This window comes from Pelmatolapia mariae, linkage group LG13 (assembly GCF_036321145.2).
Source record: "Pelmatolapia mariae isolate MD_Pm_ZW linkage group LG13, Pm_UMD_F_2, whole genome shotgun sequence".
Lineage (NCBI taxonomy): Eukaryota > Metazoa > Chordata > Actinopteri > Cichliformes > Cichlidae > Pelmatolapia > Pelmatolapia mariae.
The window spans coordinates 964765-976197 of NC_086238.1; the positions used below are offsets into that span (position 1 = coordinate 964765).

The 11433-nt window shown below is 39.1% G+C and overlaps 1 protein-coding gene across 1 annotated transcript in view; it reads left to right on the forward strand.

The window, feature by feature from the left end:
• bean1 (brain expressed, associated with NEDD4, 1) overlaps positions 1–11433 on the forward strand; it is a 48462-nt gene that overhangs the window by 29293 nt on the left and 7736 nt on the right. Inside the window, exons 3-4 of the mRNA XM_063491889.1 lie at positions 5093–5296; positions 6303–6438. Of these exons, the coding sequence (XP_063347959.1) occupies positions 5093–5296; positions 6303–6438 (340 nt within the window). The remainder of the gene's footprint in view (positions 1–5092; positions 5297–6302; positions 6439–11433) is intronic.

Here is an 11433-nt window from a genome sequence, read left to right on the forward strand (position 1 = left end):
CTGTAGCCTGACTCTTCATCACTGCTTTTGTTACCTGTTGAAGTTCAAGATCGGTTCACTCAGCTTTAACATCACTCTGGGTTTTTGGCTAGCTTAGTGTTAGGATGCTGTCTGTGTGTTTCAAAGTTCTGTCTTGGATACAGTTTGCACTTTACCATCATGCTCTTGTCCTTTTGTGCAAAAAAAAGTAAAAGCGATGTCCAAAGCCGTGCTGTAGACTGTGTCACTATTTTCCTGAAATCAGCTGATTGTACCGCAAGTTCAAGTGGAATTGATTGGCAAGCAGACAAACAATTTTAAGGGAGTGATTTACTGGGCACAGTATCCACATTGCCTCTTGCATGTGCATGTTATGTGAATAAATAATTGATAGGCACTTTCATTCATTTATCATCATTATTTTCTAACTTTTCTTATATTGTGTTGATCTGTGGAACCAACACCCCAATACAGGAGGTTTGGATCGGCTGTCTGTTTAAATAGTCCAGTCTCTGATCCGATGAGTCGTACCCAGGAGGCAGTGCAGAGCTCAAATGGAGCAGATGGGTTAAGGGACTTGCCCAGTTCGAACTGCCTCTATCCCACGGATTTCTACCCTGCCTGTTAAACTGTGAAACTGATTATTAGGATGACTGCTTTTATTTAAAACCATTATCATCAGCAACACAAAAAACAAAACAAAACAAAAAACTTATTACAACAAATAGACAAAACGTGACTGGATCATGGGACCATTTTTTTCTATTGATATTTAACTTCAATATATGGATTAAATACAGTTTCTGTTTAAATTACTGCCTTTTTAAAGGCAAAAAGAAACAAAAAGAAACATGATGAATGTGTTAGCATGAATTCAGTCATGAAAAGTAAATTGAATTTTAAGGTTTTGATTCTATAAATATTCATCTCCACTGTGTTGCTACAGTTAAATAAATAAATACAGTACATTTACAGCATGTTTAACAATACATAAAAACAGCATTGCATCATTTAAGAAGATAATTAAGGTCAAATCAGAGAATACATACTTTATTTTGAGGAACTGGTATAGTACACACAGTGGGTGAGCTATAGAATTGCACAATAGTCCTTTAATAGAAGCATCAATGAGCTCATCCTCTGATAATATGGAGAAATAACATCTAAACTACACAGTGATACATAAATAATAAATCTAAATGGCATTAATTATCCACAACAAAATAAATAGCTTGACAATATTGGAACACTTTTAGTGCAGAGTGAACAAAACAACTGCAACAGAAAAATAAAGGAAAAGAATAAAGAAGTCTTCTCTTTCACCTGCATTGTGAATGTAGACAGACTGATTCCAAGTGATTGGCAGGAAGACAGATAAGAAGGCAGACAGAGAAACAGGCTGATGCTGGAGAGGCAGAACAAACAGACAGATGAGACATTAAACAGAAATGGAGAGGAACAGGATCGGTCTGTAATCTAATGATGATGATGACTGAGAGAGAGAGACTGTGTGCCTAGACTCTAGGTCTAATTATCTGTCACACACTGAAATGGAATAAGTCCTCGGGGAGAGAGAGCTGGAAAAGAGGGGGGAAGACGAAGGGAAGGAGAAAGAATGAGGAGGCAGTACTATGTGTACAGGGCAAGACAACAGTTGCATAACATGACCCCCTGGCATACTGCTGTGGTCATAAAACCAGATATCTGATCGACAGACGGATGATGGGTAGAAAACGAGCCCAGGCGAACTTAACTTTGACTAATTTTTCAAAGACAAGTAAATCCAAAAATGCAGAGGAAGGAAATTTCAGAAAACAACACTGTATGTTAACTTATGGTGTCATCTGGTACTGGAGAATAACCACAAATGCTTCTACCTTCCATATACAGTCAGGTCCATAAATATTGGGACATCGACACAATTCTAACATTTTTGGCTCTATACACCACCACAATGGATTCCAAATGAAACGAACAAGACATGCTTTAACTGCAGAGTGTCAGCTTTTATTTGAGGGTATTTACATCCAAATCAGGTGAATGGTGTAGGAATTACAACAGTTTGCAAATGTGCCTCCCACTTCTTGAGGGACCAAAAGTAATGGGACAGAATAAGAACCATAAATCAAACATTCATTTTTTAATACTTGGTTGCAAATCCTTTACAGTCAATCACAGCCTGAAGTCTGGAACACATAGACATCACCAGACGCCGGGTTTCATCCCTGGTGATGCTCTGCCAGGCCTCTACTGCAACAGTCTTCAGTTCCTGCTTGTTCTTGGGGCATTTTCCCTTCAGTTTTGTCTTCAGCAAGTGAAATACATGCTCAATCGGATTCAGGTCAGGTGATTGACTTGGCCATTGCAAAACAGTCCACTTCTTTCCCTTCAAAAACTCTTTGGTTGCTTTTGCAGTATGCTTTGGGTCGTTGTCCACCTGCACTGTGAAGCGCCGTCCAATGAGTTTTGAAGCATTTGTCTGAATATGAGCAGATAATATTGCACGAAACACTTCAGAATTCATTGTGCTGCTTTTGTCAGCAGTCACATCATCAATAAATACAAGAGAACAAGTTCCACTGGCAGCCATACATGCCCACGCCATGACACTTCCACCACAATGCTTCACTGATGAGGTGGTATGCTTAGGATCATGAGCAGTTCCTTTCCTTCTCCATACTCTTCTCTTCCCATCACTCTGGTACAAGTTGATGTTGGTCTCATCTGTCCATAGGATGTTGTTCCAGAACTGCGACGGCTTTTTCAGATGTCGTTTGGCAAACTCTAATCTGGCCTGCCTGTTTTTGGGGCTCACCAAAGGTTTACATCTTGTGGTGAACCCTCTGTATTCACACTGGTGGAGTCTTCTCTTGATTGTTGACTCTGACGCACATACACCTGCCTCCTAGAGAGTGTTCTTGATCTGGCCAACTGTTGTGAAGGGTGTTTTCTTCACCAGGGAAAGGATTCTTTGGTCATCCACCACAGTTGTGTCCCGTGGTCTTCCTAGTTTTTTGGTGTTGCTGAGCTCACCAGTGCGTTCCTTCTTTTTGGGAATGTTCTAAACAGTTGTTTTGGCCACGCCTGATGTTTTTGCAATCTCTCTGATGGGTTTGTTTTGTTTTTTTCAGCCTAATGATGGCTTGCTTCACTGGTAGTGACAGCTCTTTGGATCTCATCCTGGCAGTTGACAGCAACAGGTTCAAAAAGCAAACAGCACACTTGAAATGAACTCTGGACCTTTTATTTGTTCATTGTAATTGGGGTAATGAGGGAATAACACACACCTGGCCATGGAACAGCTGAGAAGCCAATTGTCCCATTACTTTTGGTCCCTTAAGAAGTGGGAGGCACATATACAAACTGTCATAATTCCTATACTGTTCACCTGATTTGGATGTAAATACCCTCAAATAAAAGCTGACAGTCTGCAGTTAAAGCATGTCTTGTTCATTTCATTTGGAATCCATTGTGGTTGTGTATAGAGCCAAAAATGTTAGAATTGTGTCGATGTCCCAATATTTATGGACCTGACTGTATGTAGTAGGTAAAGTATGCTTTACTTATTGCAGGTTGTGCTTTACCTACCACAACCTGCACAATGGTTCATTTTACAAAAAATTGGTTTTGACAAACCAGTTAAATTCTGCACAAGACAAGAGACAGACAAATGCACTGCTGATGATGTATGATAATGCTCCATAATGTAATATCAGGGCTTGTCGCAGGAAGGACATGACTATACTAATTAAAAGCACTCACATGTTACTGAGAAACAAATGCCCCCACAGTCATGTGACAAAGAGAGGTTTCACAGAACTTAATGCCGACCTTTTGCGAAAAGTAATGCACAGCATCACTTTGGTAAAAACCTTGATTTTTCAGCCGCTGGACCTGGGCATTGAGTCAACCATGAACTTCTCTTTATACCAAAGTATTCTGGAGTCAAATGTGAGGCAATTTGTCAGACAGATAAAGCTTGGCTAAAATTGGATCAGGCAACAGGACAATGACTCCAAGCAAAGCAGCAAATCTACAATGAAATGGCTGAAAAAGAAGGTGTTGTAATGGTCCAGTTAAAGTTCAGACCTCAATCTGATTGAAATGGTCTGGTAGGACCTTAAGAGAGCTGTGTACAAATGAATGTCGAAAACTTCAATAAACCAATGCATCACTGTAAAAGAGAGTGGGTCAAAATTCCTCCACAGTGATGTGAGAAACTGATAAACTCATAGAGAAAATGATTGCTGCTTAAGGTGGTTCTACAAGCCATGGGATGTTTGACATGACTGTAACATCCAGCTGCGCTGCAGTTCATTAATCCTAGAGGGGTACAGGACAATGGTTTCATCTGGAAACTATGGATTTTACCCACAATGGAAAGACATGAATGTTGGATTAATTGGTGATTCTTGGCGATTCTGTGCCATAAATACGTAGATGTCTTTTTCAGTGTTAGCCTTGTAATGTTCTAGTGACACGTTGAAGGTGTACCCTGCTTTTCACCCCACGACATTTGGGATTAGCTCCAGTTCCTGTGACCCTGAATTGATTCATTGATTCACAAAATAGATGGATGCCATTTATGACGGTTCAGGAGGCAGATAGTGCAAGAGATGACAGTTGAAAGTGTTTCAGCAGTGCAGCTTGTGATGACTGATTTTGAGAAATGTGTCACTGGGTTATACTGGCTTCACAACTCCAGCTTTACAACACCAACTTGGATACATGTTTAATGGACAGATGGACAGACAGCAGTAGAAGACTGTTTTGCTCTTTGTGCTATATGTGGGGAAATTGTACCATTTGCTGTATGTCTATGAGTATTTATTAATAAAACAGAAATGGAAAACTATTAAGCCCACACTTCATAATTTCTGGAAAATTTTCTTTTTACATTTTCTTTAGTGTTGACTATCAAGTTTTGTTGTTTTTTCATTTTTTTGTTGGCTTTTTGGAAACAGTCTAATATTTAACTTTAAGAGTGCACTCCCTCAAACCTGAGTTATTTTTTTAAAGTAGTTAAAATAATTTTTAAAGGGAACATTCAACACACTGAATCACACAAATACACACTCCACCCTGACCTCCATCTCTCTCTGTTTTCCTACAGTGAGCTCCAACCAGAGCCATGGGGAGTACCCAGACTGCCGGAGTGAGAGGGAGTCAGGAGGGGAGGCATCTCTCCTGGTGTCTCCGCTGGTGGTGGCGGGGATCGTTATAGGTCTAGTCCTCTTCCTCTCATGCATCACCATCATCGTCGGCAGCTTGCGCAAAGACAGTCGACTCCGAAACCCTCACCTTCGAGCAAGCTATGGTCAGTCTGTGACACACCTTGACATATTCTCAGCACTCAGGTGCTGAGGTAGCATCTGTGATATATCATGAAGGTCTGTTTGCTACTCAGATCTACAGTTCACATACATTGCTGAGTAAGACAGGAAAAAGAGAGCACATTACACCAGTGTTATGTTCATTACACTGGCTTCCAGTACATTTTAGAATTCATTTTAAAATCTTGGTACTGACTTTTAAAGCTTTGAATTGTGATGCCCCTGCCTACATTTCTGATCTTTTAGAACCCCACGCTCCCTCTCGCAGCCTGAGATCATCTAATCAAAGGCTGTTGGTAGTCCCACGAACACGTTTTAAGACCAGAGGTGATAGATCTTTTAGAGCGGTGGCCCCCAGGTTGTGGAATGCTCTTCCTCCATTATTACGTTGCCTTGATTGTATTTATTCTTTTAAAAAGCAGCTTAAGACTCATTTATTTAGATTGGCTTTTAATTAGATTTGTGCTCTATGTTTGATTTTTGATGTATTTTATGTATTTCTGTTTTTATATTACTGTGAAGTACTTTGTGGTTTTTATCCTGTGAAGAGTGCTATATAAATAAATTGAATTGAATTGAATCAGTAGCTTTTCAGGCTCCCATTGGAATGTAAATGCAGCATCGTAAGACATTAAGTTAATACGCAACTTGATATCATGTGCATGACTTCAGGTATGACTATACATTTAAATCTTTTTGAGTCTCATGCTACGAGGTTAAATTGACGTAAATTGGTTGGGTAGGTTTGGGGTTAATTACGGTGAGGATTAGGACATGATACCAGACCGAAATATGAAAAAGTCGGCTCTAAATACAGTAGGTGCTGATATGTAAAGTGCAGCTGGAGTATGAGATGAGATGCCATGTAGAAGAGCACCACATAATAGGTTCAAATAAACCTTAGTCCATCGCGCTGAAGTTACTGAATGTCCCCAGATGACAAAAGTCTAATTCTAGCACAGCATGAAGTTGATTTTTGTGTCTCCACAGGACAAGACAGTTTTTCTTATGGAGGTTCAGCAGGTGAACTGAGGTCTAGCTGCTTGGAAGACTTTCCTCCTGGTTTAGACTTTGACTCATACAGAGAGTCTCAGATAAACAGTGTGTATCCTGACTCTCCACCACGGTAAGTGCTTTTTGTATTTAAAAAGCCTATGTAACAGATGTCAGTATTCAAATACAAAACCCTCTTTTCGGAGGAAAAGTTTAATCTACTATACATCTATTGCTTTATTACAACAAAATGTAAATGAAAATGTACCATTGTGATGTCTGTATACTAAATATGAAACTAAAATACTGCTAGACACCTGTTAAAATTGGAAACAGAAGGACGCTTTGGGCTTTTTTACACATGCCATGTGATAATTACTCAGATTTAAAGGAGCAAGAAGGTCTGTGGTTTTGGAAAATTCCTTTTTTTCTGGCAAAAGTTGAAAAAAAATATTAGGAAAACAAGTCAAATGGAATTTTTTGCCTTTCCTCAGCTACACACTACAGTCTATTGGCAAAATAAGAAAGAAGAGCCTTTCGTTTGACATATATGTGAAATGTCAAGTATGAAATATAAGTGACCATTCATACACTATCATTCACTGTTCTTTGGCTCTTGGTTTGACCTTTTTTCTGTGGTAATTCATTTATTAGAGAGCAGTGCTACCTTTGGTGCCCTTTGCAAGGTTGGCTGTGAATATGTGCAAGTGTGTGAGAAAGAGGGAGAGAGAGACACAGAGAGAGAGAGAAAAAAAAAGAACGGACTTGCTAAAAGCCGGTGTCATGGTGTTTTTGATCTAAATGTCAGCTGGTCTAATTGGCAACTTTAATAATTCACATAAATCCCTCCCCTGCAGTGCATATGTGTGTGCTTCATTCTCATCACAGTTCTTTAGAACCGTTCAAACACTTTACTCTGTTCAAGGGTGGATGATCTGTAGTCTATAACTCAGAGGGAATAATTGTCATACGACTGAACATATCATTTTATTTTATGGTTTATCAGAGGATATTGCTTACAGTTCTCCGTTTCTGTTGGCACCAAGTATACACTCTATTTCATGATTATCCGGGACTGTCATCCATCTGCAGCACGTGATTGATATGACATTACATCTTATCACTTCCACAATTATTGTCAGACAACAGGGCTAACGAGGATATCAGAGAGATAATTTACTGAAATGACTCACTGAAATGTAATAATATTAGTAATAAACAGACACAATGGTACCACATTGCGGAAAGAAATCCAGCTTTTTGCTCTTTTCTTATGTAGTTACAACGATATTGTCATGTGCAATGTATTGAGCATCACAGAACTGCTGCATGTGACATAATCGAGGATTCCCATCTTCATCTCCTCAGTTCACATAGAATTTAAATAAGAAATGTAGTGCTTCCTGGATTATGATTGTTTTTGGGCTCTTTGGAACTGATCTACATATATGAACTTAAAAATCAAAACACTACAAACCACATTGTTTTAAGTGAGTTAACCTTTTGTCTCCCTGACAAACACAGTATGCAAAAATGCATTTTTTTTGTTACATATGACAATAAAAATAGAAAAAAAATCAAGACATGACCTTGTTGTTTTTAAGTTATTGTTTTGTTTTTTTCCTTTCAGCTTATTCTCTGTGCAGTGTTTAAAATGCTCCATATGGACTTTAATTGTAAAGTTTGCTATTGTTTTTGGTCAAACCTCATATGTGAAGGGATGCACCTGGGTTTGGTGGTGTTATATGATGCTTGAGCTGTAGGGCCTAATGTGGGCGACAAATTGTGCCCATACGCAGTTAAAGAATTTCAGTTTGAACAGCGGAAATGTGAGAGTAACTGTGAACAACTCCTCAGCTTTCCATCAAGAATAAGGAAAGAAAGCAAAGAGGAGAGCAGGAAAAAGGAAGGGGAGCTAGTGCGCTACGTCAGTACTCTGGCAGGAAACCAGAATGTTCTGGACCGCCTGCGTGCGAGACGTACTTTTTGGCTTGGACTACAGGACAGCAGCCAACCAACGCATATGCACAAACTCACATACACTCACATCCATACATTCGAATCACACTTTTTTTTGTAACCATAGTGCTGGCAAATTATTGTTTGGTACCCTGTGAAGAAGCAGGTAGTTGCAGTCATATGATCAGAGCGTGTGTGGGCGTGCATATTTTTGCGTGTGTAGGCCACAGATGGTTGAGGAAAACTCAGAGAACTCAGATCAACAGCTCACCTGCTGAGACTGTGAACGCTACACTTCCGACACACACGTACACACACAAAGTCTGGTAGAAAAAAAGTCACGCTTGCGGATCAGCGCCTCACCTGTGGAGACTGAAAGCTTCTGCTTCCTCTCAGGGAGAAGCTCAGCAAGCACACACACACATGCATGGACACAGATTCCTTTCTTTCTGATTTGATTTGCATAATAGCATTGGTGAGCATATAGTGTAGGAAGGCACGTGTGACATTCTCATTGTGTATTGAGAAGATTTAAATAAGCATTAACATCACAGCTTTGTTTGCTTTTGATTTGTTTTGTGTTTGCCACTTACATGTGTCCAGACACTGATCTATTAATATAATTTTTTCAATTCTGTTATGGTGAGCATGTGAAAAGGAATATTTATGTCATGTTGCTCAAATTTAGGCTGAGATTTGCCCATTATTATGTCTGGTCTCGAGTGTCACAGCGTATGCTGCTGGTCTGATTGCCGATTCTGATCCAGAGTTCTGCCTATAACGGTGGAAACATCTTAGTTTTTGGTCAGCAGTATATGGATACTACAACCTATTGATGGAAAACTACAGTTTATCCATTTGTATTTTAAGCTTGGAATTATGTAGAATTTAGAATCACATTTGCTTCTTTGTTGATATATAATATGTAATTAATTGTAAATTACATGTTGCAAAGGCAGGCAGTCAGAGATGGTACCTGTGTTTTACCAGTTGTACAGCAGTAAACCACGATGGAGCAACAGCAGCCTGCATTTGTGACTTTTCACGTAACATTCAATAATGACATGTTTAGGAGCAGCTGAGGCGTTTGCAATAATTTGGCCGTTGCTGTGTCAGGCTGCGTGACACTAACTGCAAGTGTCTGACAAATACAGGAAGCGTTTTCTCGTGTTATTAAGCTGTAAAGCAATTTCTGCACAGTGTCACTTGTCATCTCATAGGAGGAAACTAATCTTCCCACTGTGCACAAACTGGTAATGTAAAGAGATGAAAAGCAGGAAAATGAAAGTAGACACCTGATTATTGTTTTCTGGCACTAAGAGTAATTTGATATGATGAAAACTGATTTGTTGAATGTCCTATAGAGGTTTCATATTGTTTCTGCTTTATGCTGAAAAAATCAAATCAGTTTTTGGTATGATTCACACACAGTAGCAGCACCATCTACAGTTTAACTCCACAGGCAAGAACCTCTCACAGTGGTAAAGAGCAGAAACATGCTGGCTTTACGCACACAAATACACACACTTGCACCGACACACAGAGACCATATGCTGTAAGCAAGAGCTGTGTGGTGTTCAGCTCTATAGAGCGTCATAACCATTGCATGAATACATGCCAGAGGTCCTCCCTTTCTGCTGACATGTGTGTGCATTTGACTTCTTTTTCTACTGTGACAAATGTTAAAACAAAATCTTCTAGGTTAAGGTTAGAAGTCTGGGAAATATCTGGGTTTAAATAAACCATGACGGTTAGTAGGAAAAAGGAAACAGCAACATTCTTCATACTTGTATCAGTGGCAAACCACTTCATCCAACACTTTTGACAGGCTTCACTTATCCGTTGCATGTGAAAGTTTGAGGTGTTTTGCTTTGTTGTAAAGTAAACCTCCACAGAGCTGCATAAAATAGCAAAAAAAAAAAAAACAGTAGATAAACCTAGCATTAATTGACAGAAGCAGCCAGCCTATGCAGGAAAAACGTTGAGACATGGATTTCCCAAACTGTAGCATGAGGATTGTATCAATCTGTTTGTTTGCCACCAAGCAACAGCATCCTTAAGTTATTAACAAATTAATACCTTGATATTGAATTTCATTTACATGATATGTCTTGACTTTAAATAGAAACAAGCAGCAGATAAAAACAAATAAACAAACAAAACAACGAACAGAAAAGCAGTTGTGCAGCTCCCAGCAAGCCTCCCAGAGGGGGCGAATTATTATTTATTCTGCCACACCCTGCTAACACACATGCTAGTGAACACACAAAGGTGTAAAACACCTCATTCATTATCTAGTGTGAGGTGTTTGCAGACACAGACACAGTGGGAACAGAGCAGCATATAGCTCCTCAGAGACAAGAGACACAGGGATTTAGAGTGTGTTACAACACCTCATCATGCCTAGCGCTCACTTTCCCTCTGCCTTCAATTTTCACCTCAACATGCTGTCATGCCACTGATGTTTACAGTCAGATTTCTTAGCATGAGGCAAGTGAAAATAATCCACATGAAAATATTTATTGAAACCCTGAATTATGTGAGGGTGTGAGAAAGAGAAGAGAAAGACTGATTGTGAAATCTTAAGACGTTTTGCACTCCAGTTTAAATTTAAATGATAAACAATATTTAATAATAAATGATTATAGCTAAAGTCATCGCAGAAAACTTTATTTTTCTATATTATGTTTTTGTATTATATTTCTCCTCATGTTAACTTTTATCGAGTGGAAAAAAATTAGTGTTCATCCTCCAGCTTCATATGTTTATATTATGCTAACCATAGCTGTGTAGCTAGCCACCTTGTAGCACATCATTATATACCAGCAAGCCCAACTTCAGTAACCCTGCAAACGTCACTGTTTAGTTTTCTATCTTCATTTATGTTGGAAGAGATAGCAGAGCTGTACGTTTTAATTTTTCAGAACGTTTCAGAACATGGTATATCAACCTTAGATGGAAACTAGCGAGCTAACTCCCTGCTAACTTCAAACTCTGTTAAACTTAATAAATCCTGTTTTCATGGATGCCTGGATGTTAAACTTAATTGTTACACCTGGTAAAGTAGCAACACTGATCATGTCATTAAAGATGAAAGAATTTAGACAGTTTTTAACTCTCAGTGATGCCGCAGTGTTTGTTTGACTTTGAGACCTGAAGAGATTTGACC